This window comes from Takifugu flavidus, chromosome 12 (genome assembly GCF_003711565.1).
Source record: "Takifugu flavidus isolate HTHZ2018 chromosome 12, ASM371156v2, whole genome shotgun sequence".
Taxonomy (NCBI): Eukaryota; Metazoa; Chordata; class Actinopteri; order Tetraodontiformes; family Tetraodontidae; genus Takifugu; species Takifugu flavidus.
This window is the reverse complement of record NC_079531.1, coordinates 8,541,220-8,565,355: the sequence shown is the minus strand read 5'-3', so window position 1 is coordinate 8,565,355 and position 24,136 is coordinate 8,541,220. Positions and strand designations below refer to the sequence as shown.

At 41.9% G+C, this 24,136-nt stretch overlaps 1 protein-coding gene across 1 annotated transcript in view; it reads right to left on the bottom strand.

The window, feature by feature from the left end:
- The window catches only part of elna (elastin a), a 34,539-nt gene that overhangs the window by 5,145 nt on the left and 5,258 nt on the right, over window positions 1–24,136 (bottom strand). Inside the window, exons 2-33 of the mRNA XM_057050328.1 lie at window positions 21,139–21,207; window positions 20,865–20,912; window positions 19,043–19,129; window positions 18,851–18,877; window positions 8,569–8,688; window positions 8,365–8,439; window positions 7,921–7,950; window positions 7,001–7,063; window positions 6,742–6,816; window positions 6,214–6,258; window positions 6,020–6,082; window positions 5,858–5,887; window positions 5,714–5,776; window positions 5,431–5,463; window positions 5,103–5,333; window positions 4,866–4,961; window positions 4,541–4,681; window positions 4,248–4,400; window positions 3,983–4,117; window positions 3,781–3,864; window positions 3,687–3,713; window positions 3,541–3,609; window positions 3,435–3,461; window positions 3,129–3,359; window positions 3,005–3,055; window positions 2,890–2,922; window positions 2,708–2,779; window positions 2,593–2,628; window positions 2,185–2,310; window positions 502–528; window positions 384–398; window positions 260–289 (exon numbers count right to left, since the gene is read on the bottom strand). Of these exons, the coding sequence (XP_056906308.1) occupies window positions 260–289; window positions 384–398; window positions 502–528; window positions 2,185–2,310; window positions 2,593–2,628; window positions 2,708–2,779; window positions 2,890–2,922; window positions 3,005–3,055; window positions 3,129–3,359; window positions 3,435–3,461; window positions 3,541–3,609; window positions 3,687–3,713; window positions 3,781–3,864; window positions 3,983–4,117; window positions 4,248–4,400; window positions 4,541–4,681; window positions 4,866–4,961; window positions 5,103–5,333; window positions 5,431–5,463; window positions 5,714–5,776; window positions 5,858–5,887; window positions 6,020–6,082; window positions 6,214–6,258; window positions 6,742–6,816; window positions 7,001–7,063; window positions 7,921–7,950; window positions 8,365–8,439; window positions 8,569–8,688; window positions 18,851–18,877; window positions 19,043–19,129; window positions 20,865–20,912; window positions 21,139–21,207 (2,412 nt within the window). The remainder of the gene's footprint in view (window positions 1–259; window positions 290–383; window positions 399–501; window positions 529–2,184; window positions 2,311–2,592; window positions 2,629–2,707; window positions 2,780–2,889; window positions 2,923–3,004; window positions 3,056–3,128; window positions 3,360–3,434; window positions 3,462–3,540; window positions 3,610–3,686; window positions 3,714–3,780; window positions 3,865–3,982; window positions 4,118–4,247; window positions 4,401–4,540; window positions 4,682–4,865; window positions 4,962–5,102; window positions 5,334–5,430; window positions 5,464–5,713; window positions 5,777–5,857; window positions 5,888–6,019; window positions 6,083–6,213; window positions 6,259–6,741; window positions 6,817–7,000; window positions 7,064–7,920; window positions 7,951–8,364; window positions 8,440–8,568; window positions 8,689–18,850; window positions 18,878–19,042; window positions 19,130–20,864; window positions 20,913–21,138; window positions 21,208–24,136) is intronic.

Here is a 24,136-nt window from a genome sequence, read left to right as displayed (position 1 = left end):
TATTTGCAGATTTAATTAGAAATTAGAACTGGAATTAAAAATCGTGTTTTTAAACAAAATAAAACCGACTATAATGGCTATCTGGTAATAATGATAGGTATTAAAGATGATTTTTAAATATGTCGATACATATTTGGTTAAATAAGTAAAATAAGATTATTATTGTAAATATATAATATGTAATTATCGTGAATGTATACATCAAATGTTACGAACCGAAATTTTATCGGAATAACAAGAAAATAAAAAATAGTCTTACCACCAGATGGCGCTGGAATACCGACTCCCCCTATATGCATATTACACACAGTACACAGCTGATGCATTCTGCAAAATATTGTTCTTTGGTTCATTTGAATAGTAAAATAACTGCCTATATTTACCAATACTTGTCCCAGCTGTAAAATTAAAGGAAAGTTTCATCAGGCCGAGAATCAATTCAATAATATTAGTTAGAAATAGGTAAGAAAAAAAGAAAAGAAAGTGAAAAAAACAACTTACTGCTAGGCTGAATGATTCCTCCAGAAACTGTTAAAACAGCGTGGGGGAAAAATGTCATAATCATGATTAATAAAAAATTAAAATCACTAACTGCAAAAGTAGCTTATGTCAGACTCACCGCCTGGTTTCATATGTCCATCACATCAGAATGGAGTAAAGGAAAGAATAGAAAGAAATTAGTAATTCAAGAAAAAACAAACTTTTAATTTAATATGTATCATTTAACAGCTATATATATAATGACTACATAAATAGAGATTTTAAAAAAAAAACTATTTAAAAGAATGATAAAAACCAAGTTAAGACAACAATAAAAGCAAATGTTGTGCTGTATAGTAAGATTCACAGGTCATACAATTTATAACCTTTTCACTAAACATGTTATAACATGGTATACATCCCTCAGCTTTTGTGACAACAGTTCATTAAATGAATTCCCTGCTGCAGAATGCACAAAGAGTGGAAAAAGCATCTGTAAAAGCAATAAAATATGTGCAAATGACATTTCACTGCTGATCCATTTAGGCTGTATTGTTTTTCATATATTGCAATTACTGAAAAATGATCACTAATATGCTTTAAAGCAACAGAAGCAGAACAAGCTGTTAGTTAAAAAGAAATTGCCAATGAGTTGAATCTTAAAACTGATGATTTTCAACACTTGAGTGTTAAACTCTTTCCAAGAGGAAAAAGATCCTAAATCATTTTACAACAGCCAATAATTTCTGAGTATTTCAGTCAAAGGTACCTGAAGGCTCCAGTTTTATTAAAATTTCTTTCTGAAATTAAGATTTCTTTAAATCTTTGGAGCAAATCTGCCGTTTGAGAAACCTAGGGATCAATTTCAGTGTGGCGTCCTGTTGGAGACTGTTTCACCAAATGAACTGGTGACAAAACCAGAATAATGAGACAGGACAAGCGTCTCCAGAGTATTCACGGAAATGTGGCGTCACCAGTCAGAAGGTTGGATCTTGGAGGCAGTTGCGTTTTCCAGCAGCACAATGAACGAAACACAGATCAAACGTACTGAAGAAATGGCCAAAACTGCTCACAAATAACTTGTCTGGAAACTTCTTCAACTCTTGATTTGAATTCTGTGACGAACCAGCAGAATGTTCTGAGGCCTCGGGCCCGTATCAGGAAATTATCAAACGTAATTCATCTGTTCAGAGTGGTGGTGAAGGTCATGGATCATCATCAAAAGCAACTATCTGAGGTTCTGCTGATCCGATAGCTTTGATATAGATGAATGAGTGATTGATGCAATGAGTTGTTGGAACTGGGATATCTGGGATATCTTTTGAAGTCTATGAGAACTTTAGAACATAGAGATGTTAATGATATTTACTGAACTGCAGCAGAGGCACTGGTGAACGTTACTGTCCTGAAGTTACAAAGATGTGGTGAATTGTTCCCATTATAAATCCTATTTTAAACCACATTTCCTCATTAATAGAAACAGGACTGAAGGAATGTAAAGATGTCTTCCTGAGCTTAGATGTCCAGATACACCATTAAGCTTGTTCCGCTTCTCGGTCTTAGGAAAAAGACCAAACTTCTTGAAATCTCATTTCATTATATTTGAGGAAAGGCAGATATATGAGACGACTAATATCTCATGTCTCTACAATTGAAGTAGACACTCACAGTTTTGGACTATAACCGTATCTGCTATGTTTTAGAATTTGGTCGGGTTTACAGGAACTGTCACAGAGTTCACGTAAAAGTTCAAATGTTCATGCAAGCAGCAACTCTTACTCGACTGGGGGATCTCGGGGGCCATGCCGGTTTCGGCAATAGGCGTGGGCCCTGCCAAAAGACAACAGGTTCCGGTTTCATTGATAGTACTTAGAACAGGTGCCCGAGCGGAGATCAGAAGATCCAGAAGCTTTTAGATGAACCCTGATAGTGCCAGAAGAAGAAAGCTAGAGGTGGTCAATGGCTTGTAGCATAAGCAGTAACAAAACAAACTGTGGGCAAGATAGATGGAAAAGTTGAACAAAGTTGTGAAAATGCAGCAATTCTAACCCTAAAATAACTGAAAAATATTCTGTCTGTTGTGGACTTTATCCTTCTTTTTTTTTGCGGTACCTGGCCGAGGAGTTCCAGCGGGACCGGTTTCTTTGGCTGCAACAGCAGGTTCGAAAGGTCATCCATGAGGGCAAGAATGTTCATCATAGAAGAGAATTTATTGTTTAAATTTAACCTGGTTTTCCAGAATCACCATCAGGAACACCACTAATGACTGAACCTGGAGTAGCTCCTGGCACAACAAGTCCTGCTCCCAAAGACAGGCATAAACACACAGTAGTGTCAGCAGTGTAGCTGCTCAGGGGAACTACGTATGTGGCTCATATATTAGAAAGTTCCAGCACTCTAAGAACTCACCAGGCTTTGGTGGTTTTACCCCGCCGGGGTAGCCTGTAAAAACAAACCTTTGTCAGAATCATAATCAAACAGCAATAATCACACAAGTGGTAAAATGACAATATTCCTGTCCTACCTCCACCCACTCCTCCCACTGGCAGAGCCCCCCCGACCCCTCCTGTTAAACCTAATAAACAGACATTGATATGTTTTAATCTAATTAAACCATAATTATGTTTGCGCCCACTTGTTTATTCTACCATATTTAGCAGCTTTGGCAGCAGAGTATCCTCCTACTCCTCCAGGGATGACCCCAACTCCTCCTGGGATGACCCCAACTCCTCCAGGGATGACCCCAACTCCTCCTGGGATGACCCCAACTCCTCCTGGGATGACCCCAACTCCTCCAGGGATGACCCCAACTCCTCCTGGGATGACCCCAACTCCTCCAGGGATGACCCCAACTCCTCCTGGGATGACCCCAACTCCTCCTGGGATTAATATTATAAGTCATATTATTATTAATTATTCCAATTATTATAAGTATATATAAATAACATTCCTACCATATTTTGGGGGTTTGCCTCCATAGCCTGTCAGGAGAAGCAGGATTTAAGTTAAATCGAGACAGACACTGTTGTGACAAATTCTCCTGTAAATGCTTTCATTTACCACCATAAACGCCCCCACCAGGAAAGAACTGTCCCGGACCTCCTGGAACTGCACCTCCTCCTGGGACTCCTACTTCGAATCACATTATTAGCCAGTTGTCATAATACCTGCACATGAGCTGCGTGAATAGTCTGCTGTAGTCTCACCGTAGGGTAGCCCACCGGTTGACAAAGCTGCAACACAACACAGGGATGATATTAAATGGGAATTACCAGTTGAGCAAACTTGGGTTGTGCTTACATCCATATCCTGGTAAATATCCTGGCACCCTTCCTGGGATTACACCACCTGGTCCACCTCCAGGAACTATGCCTGCACCTCCACCTGGATGTTTATGGCCGAAATTAGTTGTGAGTCCCTATTCCCATCTAGTGCTTTTCACACTGCAATGTTGGCAACAGCATGAGTCTAATTTTTAGATCTTTGAATAAATTGTGGGTACCATATTTAGCTGCTTTGGCGGCAGCAGAGTACGTTCCTCCTCCCACTCCTCCGGTACCTCCCAGTCCTGTTCCTCCCAGTCCTGTTCCTCCCAGTCCTGCCCCACCAAGAGCTCCGGCTCCCCCTAGTGCCTGTGCTACAGTAGAAGACAACATTCCTTTCATGTGGAACCAGTGGTGTAATTCAACATTGTAACATCAAAGATTAAAAGGATTTTTGTGTTAGTTCCCTGCATCTCAAAGAAGGATACTTCATCAAGTAATTACCATATTTCTGAGCTTTGGCAGCAGCATTATACCCTCCGGTTCCTCCCAGTCCCAATCCACTCAGTCCTGTTCCACCGAGTCCTGTTCCTCCCAGGCCAGTTCCTCCCAGTCCTCCTGCACCTCTATGAATCACTCTTCCTCCAGCTCCCTGGGCTGCATTGCAGTAAAAAAACCAAAAAAAAACAAAACAGTTTCCATGTAAAACTATTGGCTATGACTAATTTTAGAACATTCACAATCAAATAATTCTAAATATAAAAATTGTGTATTTGATAATAAAAGCATAGAATGACCATATTTTTGAGCTTTGGCAGCAGCGTTGTATCCTCCAGTTCCTCCTAGTCCTCCGAGTCCTCCTGCCCCTCCGAGTCCTCCTGCCCCTCCCAGTCCTCCTGCCCCTCCGAGTCCTCCTGCTCCTCCCAGTCCTCCCACTCCTGCACAAAAAGATGCTTTATTGTTTTTTTGGTGTCACAGTGTGGAAAGTCAAAACTCTTTTAAGTCTGTTAAACATCACATTTTGTTGTGTTTCCTTGTAAGCAGAAAAATCTTTTATCGTGTCTTAATATCTTGGGTTAAGTTGAGAAAATGTTAATGAAGAAAATTAAAAACCTGCCACACCATATTTTGCAGCCTTGGCAGCAGCTGAATATCCACCTGGTCCTCCACCTCCCAGGCCTCCAGTTCCACCCAGTCCTCCATACCCACCAGCCCCTCCTTGTGTTTCACCAGTTCACAAAAAGAAAAAGAAAAAAAAATCATTAATGATCCAAGATAACTATGAAAACGTTTATAAACTCCTTCAGCTTACAGTGCTGCACAACATTAACTCGTGATAATTCTATTCCAACATTGTACCATATTTAGCTGCTTTAGCTGGAGAAATTCCTCCAAGTGGTGCTCCTCCTGGAAAACCTCCTGGAACTCCTCCTGGAAAACCTCCTGGAACTCCTCCTGGAAAACCTCCTGGAACTCCTCCTGGGAAACCTCCTCCTGGAACTCCTCCTGGGAAGCCTCCTCCTGGAACTCCTCCTGGAAAACCTCCAGGTACTCCACCTGGAATTCCTCCTGGGACTCCTCCAGGAACCCCTGTTCATAAATAGGTAAATAAGTTTTTCAATCACTAAAAACATATAATCATAGTGCAAATGATAAAAAAAACGTGCAAACTCATGAATATTCTCACCATATTTAGCAGCCTTGGCTGCTGTTCCATATCCTGCAGACATGCAAATATTCAGAATATTATCTTTGAAGGATTTTTCCACTTAGTGTTTTAAACTTTAACATAGGAATGTAGATCAGAACATGGCATTTCACATGTTTTATCAGTCCAAAAGTGGAATATGTAGTTCCTACAAAGATGTGATTGGACAACAGTGAATAATCCACCACCCCAGAATATCAAGTGCAGGACCGTAGCAGAGGACTATGAAGACAGCATGTTGCTGTATAAATGAGGGTCAGACCTTTGGGGGACGTGAGGGGGTAACCGTGGAACACTCCTGGCTGCATTTGTCCACCATACCCACCTAAAACAAGGCAAATTCAGGTATGTCTTACCAAGAACAGTGCCCACAAATAGATTTGTTTAATTTCTGCTGTAAAGGTACCTCCTTGGGTTCCTTGTCCTACCCCTGGAACTGAAGGACAAAGTAAAACAAATTCCCCACATTAAAAAAGGGTAAGGAATCGAATAAGGATACACTCAAAGAAAATTTCTAAAATGTTGTTTTCAAAAAAAATTAAAATGAACAAAATTCACAAATTCATACTTGATTTGGGAATGAGATTGGAACCGATGGCCACCCCCGGTAAGACACCACGTCCACCAAAGCCTGAAATAACCATAATAAACCGAAATGAAGCCAGTTCTGTGTTTTGATACGTTTGTGCACAAAATTCTTTAAAAATTGAGAAGAGACAAAAGAAAGAAAAGAGAGATGATGACTGAGTGAAGGAGGCAAACCTTGTCCGGGCACCAAACCATGGAAAAGACCGGGCACCCCTACACCTGCAGAACCCAAAGGTCTGATGTTAGAACACCCTGCATCCACATTTGATGATCAGATAATTCATAAATAAATTAGTCATTACAAAAATAACAGGCCTGAGAGAAGAAAGGATGCGTCATCCTTATTATCTCCATCAAGTGTGTTCGTTGGTTCATTTGTTGCTAGGTTTCAGAAAACCAACTAGATTTTAAGATAATAAGGATGCGTCATTCTTATTATATCCATCAAGTGTGTTCATTGGTTCATTTGTTGCTAGGTTTCAGAAAACCAACAAGATTTTAATGTGGATCCTGATACAAACGCAGCTTGCTCACTTTGAATCAGCCTGAGGGCTCAAATATTGATTGAACCTAGATGTAATCATTGATTAATTTGCCTCACTGGCAAAAAAAAATGTGAAAAGTGATCTAAACCTAAATAGGTGACTACATAATTTCAACATTGTAGCTGCATTACTGTATGTTGAGGCCACTGTACATAACCTGGCACTTTTGAAGCTTTCGTTCCAGCTCCACCAACAGTTCCTCCTGGAAGGCCAGTTTGAGGAATAACCGGGACTGTCAAAATATTAAATGGAACGTCACACAAGTGTAGGACAAATGCGCCTGAAACTGCTTTTGCTCTAGCCTGTTAATCTGTGACTTTTAAAAAGGATTGGTAAGGATTGCCAGAACACCTGGGAAGCAGAAATCACAAAAACAACATTAGTTAATGTCAGAACGTGACATGTCTGCGTCTTGCCTGCAGCTCCAGTTCCAATTCCTCCAGGTCCTACTCCGGCCCCAAGTACAGTCCCACCAGTCCCTGTTCAGAGATTAAATACAGAAAACATATAGGTACCTTGAACACTAGAGGGGGCCTTTTCCCCCAAAAGGTTGCTGAGCAAACATGCCTTTTTTTGTCAAATCTGACATTGTCCACAGCAAGTCAGTGCGTCCATTGGTATTGAAAGCCGTTAATAGAGCCCTGGGAGCCTGTCATCACGTCCTGATCAAAAGCAACATGGCTGCTGTTAAGTCTAATCAGGAGAGACAGGCAGCGTGCGTGGCATTTGCATTGCCTCATCAAACGCCTCAATTCTCTGGCTATTTTCCTCTGCAGGAAATGAGCTGTCCGCCCCACTGGCTACAGAGCTTGGCACTGGGATGAAACACGCTGGTTTATGATAGCTTTTAATCTCAAATGGGCCATACCTGACAGATGCTGCGCAATACTTTTCTGTATGTTAAAAAAAACACAGAAGGATTTGCTTTTTGCTCTTCTGGGGAAAGTAATGCTTTTTATAAGTACAAAATGGCTATTTGCCTTGGCATTTCACAACAGCCAGCCAATATTTAAGAAGCAGGCTTTGCGCCATAGGATGTCTCACTCTATGACCGACCCTCATAAGTCTACACTTTATCGTGCAAAAGCCATGTGCAGATATAGAGCACGAGCTTTAGGGTCTCACTACATTCTGGATGAAGTGTCTGTAATCTGTCAAACATATGCAGGTATGTGATAAAAATACACCTGCGTTTGCCAAACTGTATTTGTCATGGTCATTGGACAGTAATGAGAAACATTTGTTTGGTTTGTCTTGCAAGCATGCTCTCATGCAGATCCGTTCCCAAGTGTCTTCTGTCTCCATGCTCACTTTGCATGAAGCAACTAAAACGTACCTCCATATGGTAGCAGAGAACCTCCCGCACCTACAAAGACAGATTTGGTGTCAGATTAGTTATGACAGGCGTTGATCTAGGCTGCTGCAATGTTGTTCCAACATCTTTTTGGTCAGCAAAAACTATGACGACATTAGCAAATAACAGGTAAAATGAAAAATGATGCCTAGACATTCAATGTTCAGTTGCATTTAACCAAGCAGCTAAAAACTTCAGTGGAACTTGGTTTGTGTCTTCTTCCAGAAACTGTTAAACAAAAGTGTTCTGCTTTTTTGTCTGCTGGGTCCAAGATCCAAACCTATCTAACAGGCAGAACCTTCGTACAAATATTAGACATAGAACCATTTCTATCACATCATGAACAATAAGTAAGCACTAAAAATGTCAAAGTTGTTTAGCAGTAAGCAATATGGTTCCATTTCCATTTTTCCTCTTTTCAGGTACCTCTTTTAGCAGCCTTCTGTCCGACTCCTAACTGATAGCCAACACCAGCGCCTCCACCATATCCACCATGGCCACCTATACAAACCAATCAGAGCTTAATACACAAGAGGTCATAATAAACAAAGTTAAACGGGCTCATCCTAACCCCTCCTTGAATCTCATGAATATTTTTTTTAGGATTTTGCATTTTTCCAAGCAAATAACCTCCTCCATAGCCTCCAAATCCACCAAAACCCTGTCCACCACCACCGAGACCACCACCACCGAGTCCACCGCCACCAAGTCCTCCACCACCGAGTCCACCACCACCCAAGCTGCCATAGCCTGAAAAATGGAAAAAATAACCAAAACAAACAAAATACATTAGTCAGAGAGGGATTGATCTAGTTAAATAAACATTATAAACTCACAGAAAAGCCTCTTGGTCATTACTGTAGTTGTTTATGTATTTCAAGGTTATCCCACAACTTTCCTTTATATGAAATATCAAACTGTCTTCATTTCATGTCGTAAAATCAAGTTCATAATAACCACCAAACTATTATTGTTAACTGATGAGAGAAAACAAAACATGATGTGAAAAGGCACAGAAGACAGCTGAAGAGTGAACTGGGTTTTCCTACATTAAGACCTGCGCTGAGCCTCATTTTGGTGATTTGATATGAACTTAAAAAGCACATAAATAAGTGCTTCCAACTGTAGTATTACTGTATTTTTTTTAAATACATGAAATTGCCCAGGCACACAATGTCAGAAACCATATTTGTCTTTGGAGATAAAATTGTTTAAAATTGTTTCGGCATGATTATACTTTGCTTACAAATGTGTCTCCATTGTCAGAACAAGCAAAGTTATTGTGTTACTGCTAAATGACGGCAGCGATTCAAGAGCTGGCAAATAGCGAATGTGAAAGAAAAGGTGAATGACTTGGAACATTTATGTCATTTGGCAAATGTATTTGTTTACAGACCTGGATGGAACATTCCACCTGGGAAGCCAGGTGGGGGATAGGACATGAGTGACTATAGATGAATTGTAATGTGCAAAGCTGTAATAAGCACAGCTGATGTTTGCACAGTTTAAAGCAGCTATTTAAACCCAAGTTATCCCTTAACATCTCCGTACACGAAGCTTCCTGATGGGGTCACAGATTTCGCAATCGCTGCCTGATGACTAACCTTCTGTTTCTACAAAGGACTTGTTTCCATCAATTGTTAATGCCAAAAAGTCTGTGGTAAGAGTAGCTAAGCGTGAGAAAGGAGAGAGAGAGGGGGGGAGCAAGCTTAGAATCCAGCAGGATGCAGGATACTGATGATGAGGAGGAATGTGCCAGGAGAGTCAGACAAAAAGATGATGGAAGTTTCATGACTTAGTCAAAACAAACACACGCTGGCACGACTGAGGACTTGGCGAACAGGTAGAGCATGCAATGTGAGTCCAGAAGCTAAGCACCCTCACAACAATCTATCTTCTCCCAAGCATTTAGTTCAATTCTCAGCTCAATTGCTCAACCCTCCTGAGGATCGGTGTAAAAAATATGAAAGCACTGATCAGTTCTTTGTCAATCAATCATGATAATCCAGGCTTTCCCCCTTTCCATTGTTGGAGTAAATACAAGGAATCTGTCAAGAAATGTTGAGACTGAAGCCATTTGGGACTGAAGTACTTATCATGTGCATGTGTCTGACCCTACCTGGTTCGGTGGAAAAGACAATTTAATTTTGTTTAGTTTTGTCATCCAGACACTGGAAAGTACAACGTTCCTGCACAAATAAATACTACGCTGCGGGTCATGCATCCCAGAGTTCGAATGATAACAAAATGTGCATCTTAGCCGGCACGACCTCCCACCACCAGCTGTGCAATTGGAAGTAAAAGTTAAGAGTTTGGGTTGAATGGCTCCCTGTTTAGCTGTATTTATGTGATCTTGTCAGCTCAAACAAATGTGCTTTTGTTGGACCACCATTGGTCTAGCAGGTAATCATAAATAAACCTGTCTTAGCTCACATGTTACTTGAAGTCCCCCGTGTTTGTTGTTGTCATGAGCAGCACACGGACGGTCGGTAAATACGCACAACTCATTTTCTTGGTTACCCTCAGGCAGCGCTTGAAGCCCCAGACACCACTTAAAACTCCGACTTGCCTTTGGACTCAGGACAGAGTACACTCCGCTAAAGTTCAATACTCCGAGTATAACAGGGAAGGGACAGAAACCCAATACGACACAGGAGAGAGTGCAGGAGGCCAGAGAAGTTGGAAGGTAAGCGAAGCAGAACAGCCGTGTATCATAGTTTCCCTCTATTTTATTTGTAAGAAAGAAAGTGTGACAGAAACATGGTTTGCGATCCAGTTTCCATTTAAATTTTTGTTTTTGAAAAAAGAGCCTTCCACAGCTGCAGAGACAAGTGCAGCGCTGGGGTGTCACAGGTGATGTTGGGAATTTTTGCAGTAATTATATTCAAAATTAAAGGGTCTCCAAAAATTATCAATCATTCTGGGTCACTGGTTTGGATGAGAGTGAACTCAGCCACAAAGCCGCAAATAAATGCTTGTCTGAACCTTTGTTTGAAAAGAAAAAAATACTGTGGCTATTCACACACATGGGTCATGTGACCACAAAAGCAATAAAAGCATCTGGGCGGCCTCGCACTCACCGGTCGTGCTCTCAAACTCGGGTTCAGGAAAAGTCACGGCTTCAGAAATACCTGGTTTATGTCTCGCCTGTACGCAAACCAAGCTACAGACTAAAAGAGACATCATTCAAATGCTATCCCCGGCTCTCTGCTTCTGGCTCTTTTCTATCCTATTTTTTTCCTCTCCCCTTGATCTTTTCCTCTCCGAAATATGTATGATGGCTTGTGCCGAAACAGACATGAGGTGTTAATAGCCGTAACCAGAGGAAGCCAAGTGTTAGAAATAAAAGATGGATTTGCTTGCTCCTTGCTTCCATCTTCTGCTTTATCCCCCGTCCTCGTCTCTCTCTGTGAACCAGCTGGGCTTGGCGAAGTCTCCGATTTAAGAACACAAAGAATTCCGTGGCAGAAGTCCACCTTAACTGACGGCAGACACACAGAAACAGACTTCGGCTTCGGCTGTAGTTCAGGAATTTCCAGGAAATTTTTGGGACTTGTTTCTGATTGTATTCTTCTTTTTCGATCATATTTAATCAGGAAAGGGCTCTAAGAAAAAACAGTTGTTAACGGAAAAGCCAGGGGACAAGTTTAGAACTTGTATGGCTCTTCGGTGCTTTTGCCTGTGAAAATAAATAGAAGGCTTGCAGAAGAATGATACAAACGACAAACTGTGAGGCTAAGCTCCCCAGATTTACCCTACAAATGATCGGAAATTTAAACTGCATACACAGAGAGGAAAGGTAGTGTGTGTGTGTGTGTGTGTGCGTGTGTGGAGGAGCTCTATCTCAGCACAGATGCTACGATTTTTCAACCAATTGATGGAAAATTCTGTTGACAACTCCATCCAGGAGGATCGCTGATGGTCCCCCCCAAAGAGAATCAGCATGTTGCCATGACTGACAGGCGTTTTCTCTTCTCCGGCTGTGGTCCCATATACATTTTCACTTTGAAGGCTAAGCCCATCATTATGTCCTCGTTCATAACAGCAGATTTTTATCAGTATCAAATTATCACGCTGCTCCGGTTCCAAGCTGGTGGACGGGCCACATTCTTAAGAGGTGATGCAGGACAGGCCGTTAGCAAGCAGACTAATGTGAGCTGCTGCAGTGGTTCCACATCGCGTGAGACAAGTGGACACACTGGAGCACCACACGGCCCCCCTCTTCTGTGACCCTCTGCCCTCCTTGTCACTTCTGTGCTCTTTGTGCTGTCAGTCACGAGCAGGGGCTGCAGGAAACGGCGCTCCTCGCATGTTGGAGTAATTACGTATTCATGCCGCTGAGCAGATACGTCCACCCTTCCCTGGGCTGCTGCGGGGTCCAGCCAACTTCTGGTGACAAACCTTTTATTGTTTTCACTTTCCTTTTTCCATGTAGTCATTGACACTATCAACGAGGGGCCCCGAGCCCCAGCCTGCCAGATGACCGAGGTTGCAACGCGAGAGCGAAGACATTTACAAAAAACAAAACAGGGATTTTGGTCTATTGATACCCTAATCTCTAACACCTTTGCATCACTGGATTTCAAACACCTCTCTGACCTACCACATTAGGTTCTTTGGGTGATAAAATACTTCACTAACATCAGAACTGTGTCATTTCATTAATGTATGACACAAACCAAGATAGAGGATGTGACATAAACGGTTTTATTTAGATCAATTTTTAGGGATACGCTAAATGTTTGTTGGACAGTCTACTATTGAGTTACTGTAGCCCGCCACCAGGGGGCGATCAGGGTCCCTTTGCCTCAGTTTTATCAAGTTCTCAAATGAGCCCCCCTTATAGAGTCACATGGTAATCAGTGATGAAGTGAGTTTGGCTATCTTTGGAGGGTCCCACCAGAACACACACACACACAACACACACACACACACACACACACACACACACACACGTCTCTGAGGCATTGAGTAATTCTGATAAGTGGCTCCAAATGAACTGTAGCTGAAAAAGTCACCATTACGCACGCCGCTGTGCCTCGGGTTGCCGCTCTCTGACCTCACCAGCCTTCGAGTTCTTGTGATCTGTCGGGCCCTCAAACGCAGACCTCCTTTCAAAGGCGTTGTCCCTGAATCCAGACTGGGATCATTTGTTCGCCATGCCTTACAACCTCTTCAGTCAGGTAGTGAAGTCATTGTTTATGCTGATCTGATGCTGTGCTTTAATGTATTACCCAGCAGCAGTGCCTTGCATCTTGTTGGGCCATACATTGTATACACATATGTGGCAGAAATGCACTGCAAGTGGTTATGTGTGTTTGTAATGGTGCACAGAAGACATGTGCACAGTTTGACTCTAATTTATGAAAGCCACGTTACATGCCTATATTTCAATTGTGCAAATTATACATGGGGTGAGAACAGCAGTTAACAAACACAACCTGTGGCTATGGTATGTAAAGTTGGCTGAAAGTGCTTCCTGCTCCAGATGGTCCACACATGCATGATCTACCTGATGTTTCTCCGAAATACTTGTCTGGTACATCTTGCGCCCAATCAATCCACAGCAATATGAGGAATTTCACCATGGAACATGCACCCTGGTGCACTGCATTAATAAAGAGGAGCTATGTCACCCTCCGTGAACACGGACAGTTTGAGGCATTGCGACATGGCCGCAACACATTGGGATCCGAAGAGTGCCAAAGTTAAAGTCATTTAAAAACCATTCGTCTTCACAAGTCCTTTCGGTCCAATACTGGCTGTGGACCTGCAGTGAGTAATTCAGATATGCAAAGCAGGCCACTGGGGTCAGTCTCTGACTTCAACTTTACTTGGAAAATAATAATAATGAGTGATAGATTAACTGAGAACTATTGCACTGTCAAAATGAGTGTTGCTTAAACTGGCAACAAACATCTCAACCTGTTTTTCAAACTGAGAACTAAATCGGTGGTTTCTGTTTAAACACACATCAGTGATGGTCTTAATAAAGACAGCAATTAGATTTAGACAATAAATAATACAAAATGCTTAATGCTGTGGTCAAAACTTTACATTCTGTAACACTGAAGGCTAAAGGCATCATTTCCAGACTCCCTACCACAGCTAACGCTAACTTCTGTCCCCTCTGTTCTGATTTCCCACTTGAAAATAGGAGCAGTGTTCACACTTTATGGCTCCAGGCGAGATGTTTGCTGCTTTGGTTGGAACAAGGAATTAAGCAGGGGAAAAGCAGCATAACAGATGGGAAGAAGAGAGCGGCCCAATAGTGGAGTCTTTTGGATGTGATAAAGCAGCTTAGCATGTACTGTTCTATAGCATCCTCATAAATTCTGTCATAAGCAGGGGACGCAGACGTGTTAAATTACACTGTAGCCATTGAGAGGCCATGTCCATAAATATGTTTTGACTTTTTAATCACCCCGAAAAAATAAATTAGTCACTTTCTCCTACTCTTTAGCCATATTCTTCTTTGTCCAAACTGAGAATTGGATTCTGTCCTCTTCCCCAGATGCCTACAGAGTCCTCTGATCGCTTCACTTCCTCCATCATCTGCTCACCCATTTTTAACTTCCTTCATCAGTCACTTGGGGCGCTTGTTCCTTTGCCAGTTATTCCTACTTCTCGAATTCTTTTTCTTTGTCTTTTGACCTTGCACCACTTGCCTCTCATCACTAAATCGTAGGGTGATTTATGTACCATAAATCACTGAACTGCTCTGGTAGGGCTGTTTCAACTGTGTCCGTGTCAATTTCAACCTCATTTTGCCACCTAAGAGATTCTCAACTTCTGATAACCTTTCAACACACTTGACTTAGTCGTACACTCTGCATGAATTCAGCCCGCCTTTCCAGTGTGTGGGTTCTTTCTCAATATTATCAATTTTCAAAACATATAGTCAACATGCAAAACAAAAATAATGTTTAAATGCAACTTTCAACTGCAGAAAATCCGGCATTACCAGCTCGGCCACGCAGCTAGTGTCTGCGGCAAAAGTCTTTCAACAGGAGATCGGTCAGGATCGACTCTTTGGGAAATAGGAGCAAGAAAGTTCCCCATCACTACATAAACAACACTTATCCTGTACTGCCAGATGGATGAGGATAGTAATCCATGTTCCAGAGCTGCTGGCAGACAGAGCAGGGGAAAGGTTGTGAGAGCATACCGAGGGATGGCTCATCAACGAACACAGTGAACAAGGAAAACATATTACACAGGGTAGTCTGCTCAGCGGGGAGCAGTCGTGCAAACATGACAAAGAACAGGCTGGTGAAAGGCTGCTAACGACTTGGTAATTGAGTCAAAAGTGACCATCACTCCCCTGTGAGGGGGAAAAATACCACAGTCAGACACTGTTTTGTGTGGCATGCCTGACAGATTGGACACCAATAAAAAACTAATAAAGCCCTTAACTTGCTTTGGGCCAATATTATTTCAATTCAGGACATGAATTTGCAAGATTACCGGAGATGTTAGCAACATTTGGTGATATCATCCCAGATTAATTGCTTGGGAAGCTATAGGCATTTCCAACATGCACAAACAGACGCACTGGCTGTGTATATGTTGGCTCGGCTGAACTGACTGTGGGTGTGCTGCGATTCTGATATCACAAAGTCTCTTTTGCAGGCAGCTCGAGTTCCAAGATGCTGACAGCTGGACTCAGCATGGAACGAATCGTTGAGAGGGGGTGGAAAGATAAGCAAGCACGAATGAAGCCAACTACCATCTTTGATGCAGTTTCACGTGTCTGAACGGGGAGCCCAATATTTACGTGTCTGCGTTTGTCCATCTTGCTGCAAATTCATTACGTGCTCGTGGGCTTAGCTTCTCCCCAGCATAACTCACACTCATTTAAATATACGGTTAACTCAAAAGCCTCACTTTGACATTGAAACGTCCAATAATATAAAGCACGTGTTCCAGGAGGATAAATCTTCTCTAAGACCACCTTCTAACCAGTTTCAGCAGTGTGTTATTTTCTGTTTTATTTCTATGAAGCGTGCACATTGCCTTAGTGTGGGTTCACCTTGGTGATGAAGTTCACGCCTTGGTGATGAAGTCTCTTTTCATTTACCAAATTATTAGACTGAACTCATTGTGGTTCAAACATCATCTGACCTTTAAAAATGGACCTAATTGAGCAATAATCAAATAGGATAATGATGCAAATAAAGTTCAGACCAGAGGTTTGCAATCAACAAGTTTAGGTTCCATATCAGCTTCACAAAAGAGTTATGGGCTGTTTGAAGCCAGATGCCTTAATTCTTGCTCAGGACCTGAGAGCCATTATCGATCATTGGGAATAATTCAGGAATGATTTGATCTGGAACAAAAATGGTCTCAAGAGTTTTAGTTTTTTCTTAAAGTTATGCAGATTTTATGTACTTAATATTTATTTTTTTGCAGTGTTTCATTTTGCAACCATGAAATCAGGCATTCTTTTAGTCATAACAATTTCCTGGATGCAAAATTAAAACAATGCTGGAGGGACCGATTATTGTCTTGTGTTGCACCATCAAGGGTCGACCTTGTTATGCTACTGTAACTGAGCACTCATACCTGTTTATTTTCACTCCAAGAGGCTCGGTGCCAGCCAGCCATCACTTTCTTTGGCATACCCTCACACTAATGTACGCAGACTCTAAGAGCGACCTGACAGAGCGCACAATAAGGACTGCACTTTTTTATTTATTGGCATTTCTGCTAGAAAGAACAAGACAGGGGCACAGTGGCTCTGTGATTTGGACTATCAATACAAGGGTGGAAACACAGTGCAGATATCCCACCCAGACACATCCTTTTGAAATCAAACTTCTGAAACTCTAGAATAAAAGTACAGTAAAACAGTGAGCTGTGTTTCTCGTTAATGCACGTTTTACTGCCCGAAAGTGACAACAGGCTAGGCTGCGAATGCCATTTTGGCAGTGGCACTGGGAGGATTGAATCTGCCGTAGCTTCAGGCAAGCAGAAAATTCTGAAGCGACGTCCAACAGCTGACTTTCCTCTTTTCGGTGCTGGATGTATCATCAAAGCTGGACGCTGACGCGATTCACAATTAGCGTAGCATTTGCAGTGTTTCGCTTGAGCTGCTTTGCAATTGACTACAGTCACGCTATTTAGTGTCAGCTGCTGTTCTCATTGGCGTTCCAGCCAAGGTGGACATCGGCGAGGTGAAGTGTCCCCGTTGCGGTGCTCTAAACGTGAGGGCGCATGGAACAGCCGGTTTTCCTCGCTTGCATTTATGAAATTTTAATGACAGTTTGTTGCACATGGAAGCTCAGGAATTTTTTATTTTTCCTTTTCTTTTAAAAGATATGCTGCAGCAAGAATTCACATGATTGTGTTGACACAAACCCACCACTCTAAACCTTCTGAAATGGATTCAACCTTCTGTAGTAAGCTTTTACATAAACGTACCTGTTTATGTGGATAATTCACAAATTTATACCAGACTATAATGTACCAAATTTTGAGCTAGAATAAAGAATGCAAACTAGCATATTCAAATTAGATCTGCTAAGATGTATTCTGGAAGTTCTCTAGAAATCTAGAGGTTCCAGATCACCAGGATCCAAATATCCAAGAGCTGCTTCAAATATTTTCCATAATCTCGCTTCCATTTTCTCACCAATCTAAAATCTTGTGCTGATGAAGAAAATGGAAACCTGGTCTATACAAATGGCAGGACTAAACTTCCTGGTCTCTGACTCTGCGAGTCCCAGCCAAAATCAACTTTGATCAAACACTTTATGTTAGGTCATTTGCACAAACGGACTCTCCAGCAGCATGTTTTGAAGGGCGGGGTCGTAACACACTCCCGAGCGACCCCTTCTGTAATCCGCCGTGCGTCTTATCAGTACTATAAGAAGGTTACTCAGTTCCTTATCTATCTAAACATATAAAGGTGGACCAAGATGGTATCAGCATGCTCATAGAAGTTAAACGAGGGCTAAACACAGCTAAAGCACCAGCACAGCTCGTAAAAATATTTTCTGTACTCCATTTGAGAGAGGGGTAGTCTTAAATCTCAACACGGAGGTTTCCAGATATTGTGGAGGCCCAATTTTACAATAACATCCATCAGGGCTCTTGGCACCATTGTTTGGCAGGCACTCTGGGCTGTCTGCAGTGCTTTAGTCATCGTCATGCCAACCCAGCCGAGGTGTACGGGTGGGGGAAATTACGGCACGGGTCCACCCAGGATGCCCCAAAGGGTTGCCAGAGTAAGTTAAACCCACGGTGAGAAGAATAACAGTCAATCAAAAACAGACCCCCGAGATGGAGCCAGGCATTACTGCAGGTTCCCCCTGTGGCAGAGTGTGAGCAAAATGCAATATACAGTATATGTAACATGTCAAACGAATAGTGATGTAATTCTGTCCTCTTTTTTCAAGGTACCTCAACTTTTATAGTTTTTTGATGAAAAACTACTCAGGAGTACTGGGAACAGTCCATATTACTGTTTAAGCACTTTCTGACGATGATTAGTACAGCTGGAAAAAACAATTGGACTTAAATGTAATAAAAAATATGCACTTATGCTTTCAAATATCGGAATTCAGGCTTTTACATTAGCATCTTAAAAAATGTTTAAATCAAAAGTAATGTGTTACACCGATCCACTCTCTACAGTGTGTATTAGTGAAATTATATTTTTCACATTTCTGAAGTCCATGAAAAAAGACTAAATGCAAATCGTGGTGCTATTTTTTTGAGAAACTAATAATAAATCCCTTGAATACATGTTATGGTAGTAAACTATGATATATTCCTCCAGAATTTAGTCATGTTGCGATATAGTCATTGGTGCACAGACCATCAATGTTATATAGAGAAGAATGAAAGTTTTTGTATCTACAGCTATTATCAAACTATATTAGCTATAGTTTAGCATGTGAAAACCTACCTGGTTTAGGGCCCTTCCCTCCTTGTCCTGAAACAAGAAGTAAAAATACAAAACAACAATAAATACAAAAACAATAACATCAGTTTACAGTATTTATCTGTCAGTTTAGAGTTGAAACAGTATTACTAGGATTATAAACAACAGTGATGATGTTAGAGGGAATGGGATGTGTATGTGTGTTTGTCTTTATACCTATGCCTCCACCCAGGCCTCCCTGCCCGACACCTCCAGGCACCAAACCTCCTGGGCCTGTGCCGCGCCCACCTCCATAGCCTCCTACTGTCAGATCGTCAGAATTGAAATTGGGATTAAGAACCTTTGATATTAGCATCTGCTGACAATATCCACCACATGTTGCTGTGTCATTATGATCAATGCAGTGCTGCTATTTAATTGCTGCTAATGAATGCAGAGCATGTGTTGTATGAGAGAAATGTGTACCAGACCTCCATTTTCTAAACCTCATTCTGCCTTCCAGTAAACTGACTTAATGACAGTGGTTGGCCCCAAACACATTGTTTATTGCCATTGCAATGTCCTTAGGATTGATTTATTTTCATTGTGGTGGTGTGACAAGGAAATCTTAACATGTGTTTCCTCTACATCTGAAAACAGACAGGGAATTTGTCTTAGAGCAGCAGATTGTTTCTTCTCGATACAAAAAGCTCTCAGTATCACTGTTTCCTCCAACTTTAGTTCACCAAACACAGTAATGTGAGTGCATCGCCATTTTAAAGTCACCTCTCATTGGGCGAAGGGTCAAATTCGCTGGCTAAAAGAAAAGGTAACCTACAAGGTTTTACAGGTTTTACTACGTTGGCCACACCATTAAGCAACAGGAGCTGGGTGATGTACTTAAATGTGGTAATATTATGACTACTGCTGTCAGAGTGAGTATAACAATTACACGTTCATGTAAATTCCCTGACCACGACTGTTTTTAACCTGCGGTTCAGCTGTTTGCCTCGCTGGTCCTTGGTGCATATTTGTTGCAGGAAAGGAGAGATCGGTTAAAAAAACTATATCTACCGGTATCCTGACAATCTGAAAAGATGTAATTCCCGATGCACATGTCATCATACTAATTATTGATGGATGATGAGGTAATAAATGAACGAAGGAGCAGCTTAGCATTAGCCAAGTTGGTAGCGACCACATGCAGGTAAAATGTGAAGGTCTCTGAGTGATTAGCTAAATTTAATCAGTGAAGTGTCATGTGGAGCATCTTTTTATGTCAGCTTTGCATTTGGAAGTTACATATCTCGCTCAAGGCCACTTTGGTAATACTCTGGAATTTTCCAAGCGCCATTTGGACAGAAGGTTTTACTTTTTGCTTCATTCTCTTTTAGCGCCCACCATCACCATAAATCTTTCATTCTGCTTCTTCTATCACAGACATTCTGGCTATCAGCTAGCCATTTACTTTATGTCAACCCAGCTGTCAGCATCTGCTGGCAGCCTGTAGAATCTTTCCCAACAGCGCTGTTGATCAATTTTCAATGGACAGGGTGTTGAAATGATAACCTCTTTATCAGATTTGGAGTTACTGTTTCACAAAGGTTTTGTTATTTAAAACCTGATAGTTGTCTCTTCCAGTCATTGATTTTAAGCAAAGGAAAATCTTAAAATGTCGTGTCGCCACCAGTTTTTGCTGCTAACTTGAAGGGAACAATGTTCATGAGCTGACCAGCATTACAGTCTACCGTGCAGGCAGGGCTGCAGTATGGACTCTTTACCTGCAGCCTGGAGGTGTGAAATGACAAACACCAGACAGTCACTCAAACGGGCATGCGTGAAGTCCAGAGAAGGAAAAGAAAACCGTAACCCAGAGAAAGCACTTCGCTAAATGGAAAAGCTATCCTCAAATGCATGGAAACTTTCCTCCCGTGGAACACGAGAGGTACGCTACTTTCGGATGAGGCGACGACGCAAAAACCCTGATTTCTGATAAAACCAGATGTGCTCCTTAAACCCAGATTCTGTGCTCACTCATAAATGAAAATGTCCTTCTTACCTGCAGCTTTTCCTGGTTTGTAGCCCCCAGAGACCCCTCCTGCCGACCCTTGTAAAGCAAGAGTAGCAAATTTATGCAATATCATGATGTATGCATGGAGAGAGTTCACACAGCAGGTCATTGTTACATGTGCTGAAGTAGTTGTGTCATAGCATCCGCCTGTCCTGTTGTGATTAATGGGCAATCCTTCCTTAAATTCTGCAGCCTTTTTTCTCTTTCGCTTTTTCAGGTTATCATCTACTGTTTGTTCTGATGGTCACTAAAGGCCCCTTACCTGGAAAAAATCCAGTTCCCCCTCCTGTGGTGCCTGGCCTGATCCCAGCGGCCGCTGGTACGTATACACCTGGAACACAGGGCGGAGGAAGCGACAGGTCAGAAACGGCAACACTCAATAAAAGTGACTCTTTTTCCTTCCAACGTCCCAGGTTTTCTAAACAAGGACCCCATTTATAAGATAAACATCATTCAATTTTCATCCAGGACCCAGACGCAGCCTGTCTGACAGGTATTTGTCCCAGGTTGGGGACACAGAGCAATGAAACGTAGCAGCTCAGTCGTGGCCTGAATGAAACGGGTTTATAGGTGCGATGAAGAATATAATGAGAAGGTCATTCTGATGAGGTAGTACATTTGGAGATATTATTCATGAAAGCAACCACAGCACTGGAACCTCAGCGACTCCCTTTGCCTTAACTCCTGAGAGGGTCGTTCTGGATCCCAGTAATGTGTGCTGCGAACGTCCACGGTTGTAGAAGAAATCCCATTGTTATTTTACAACGACCAAGGTTTAAATCCATTGAGATGAGAGCTGATGCCAAAACTGCAAAGACATGTTTTTTTTTTGAGGATAACCTGGTTCGTATTATTAAAGACAAGATGTGATCGAGGGAATGCAGCGACAGGGCCGTAATCATTTTGTTTAATGACTCTTACACGCGTTGAGAAGCCAATTAATTCAAAACACATGTCAAAGGCATACATGCATTTATTAGTGAACACTGTGTGAACATCGAACATTGAGCTCTGTCCAGTAAATATGGCCATTAGGGGAAGAGCTGTTAGAAGAAATTACTGTCTGGTCTTGTTCAGCAGACGTTCCACAGAAAATGCCAAAATGACTTCATTAGGTGGAATAGTGCTTCGATGCTTTGACCTTTCTTTGTAAAGTTGAGGTTAATCAAGAGTTTGTTGCATCGTTGAATTACTAGTGACAATAATTGGTTTTAAAGCTTAAAGAAGATCAGTCTGCCTCTACAATAAACTGTTAAAGGTGCTCCAGTAGGTTCATAATAATGAAGTCATCACCATGTAATTATCCAAAAACCAAAAAGTTTTAATCCATTTATCGGATTTTTTTTTCAAAATAGGTATACTTTATACAAAGTGATGTAATTATCAATCTTCCTATTTTTTTCCCGACCAATATTTTGGTCTTGTTAGTGTCAGGATGTTGACAGCTTAATTTTGAATTTTTATTTTGTTTTACATATATGGAGCTGTGAAAGTACAAACTAAATCAGATTAACAGGTGTTAACCCGATTATGCTAATCCTGTTATAACGCATGTCTTTTTATGCTGTTTACATGATCACTTCAATGATCTGATACAGTTGCTCCAGAAATCGTGCTGATCCAATTTTTATCGTCACTTTAAGTTTCTCTAAGAGAACAGAGCACTTAATGGAACATTCTGCAAGTTTAATTAGAGGTCATCCATTCTGCTATCAAACAATCCATTCCATGTGAGTAACGGTGCCTTGGTGTGTTTTGCTCGTGCCACTGGCAGCTACTGGTCACAGGTGCCCAGAGACGGCACGTCAGACTGCTGGGATTGTTCTCGATCCTTCTCCTCTAATTTCACAATCAAAGAAAGGATTTCCTGTCTCAGAGCTGCAAGCGAGACAGGACGCAGAGGGTGTCTGCGCCACTTTTCCGTTTTCTAGGAATCCCAATCTGCTCCGGTACCACGTTGGAGAGGGGAGATCAGGTTCACCGAGGCCAATGTGTCTAGAGCTGACACACACTGACCCCTGTCAAGGGAATTGGGCATATGGACTATGTCACTATGGAAAGACTTTGTGCTGAAGGAATTGACTGTTATGAGTACAAACAGTGAAATAAAGGATGAAGAGCGAAGAGAGTCAATCCTTTTTTCAATGTAGGATAGGGTGGGTTCCAGCAGGACCCATAGGAAAGGAGATAAACTCTGGAAAATAAATGACAAACCCTCAAAGTATGAACCATTGCGAGATATGAACCGCAGATCAGAAATCCTGTAGGCAAACAATGTAAAAGCTTCCACAATTTGTGTTTTTAGCTTCAGTGAACCTCAAGTTTTACCCCAGCCTGGGCACTGGCGTTGCGAGCTAATGCAACTCGATTTTACAGCGCACCTTTGACGTCATTCTGTTGGCCTCGAGTCGACGACTGCGGTCTGACTCCAGATTTGCTCTGGGTACTTTAAGGGAGAGATGGTGAATGCACTCACAGAACTCCAGACAGCCATTTGAATTTATCCTCGGTTCATGGCGGGAACGCGATCCAACTACGAGACTCGCAGCTGACGGCGTGTCAGCAAACCAGGCCCGCGGCCAATCATTAGCTAAAGTGAAATAAGTCAAATGATACGCAAGGTATATGATCCAGGAGTAAGACATGGACACCTCCTGAAAAGCACCCAGTGTGTCTCCAAGTGTTGGACACATTGTATGAATTATTCCCCCTGTCAAAACATTCACATGCCTCTAACATGAGTTACTGATGGGGTGGAATTTGTGTCCATTTCTGGCACATGACTAATATGGTGTCATGTGGGCCACAAGTGTGCGGCCAAGTTTTGCAAGCCTGGGGTCCCAAGAGTGGTATCTGTCTGTTACCATGTGGGATAAACATGTGTTACGGTGTCTAGTGCGGAGTTAGGTCAATTAGATTTCATCTGGTCTTCCACATTCAAACTGAACCCTCTTCGTGGGAAACAGGACACCTCACGCCTTCACCCCACCTGTGGCTGGTGGGCGGAGCCTACCTTTAACTCACCTGTGAGCAGCACTGATTGTACCAGTTCATATGAATACATGAAGGCAGCAATCTTTGTCGCACAGCCCTGCTCAGCATGTTTACTTTTGCAGGCCTGACTGATGATTTATGACAACATAAATACATATTTAGCTTGGATAAGACACAATCGGCATGACTCACGTAATGATTTATGCCACTGTGGACATTGTATACTCACTTGAAATGCTAAATGCTTAATTTTATGGGGGATACGG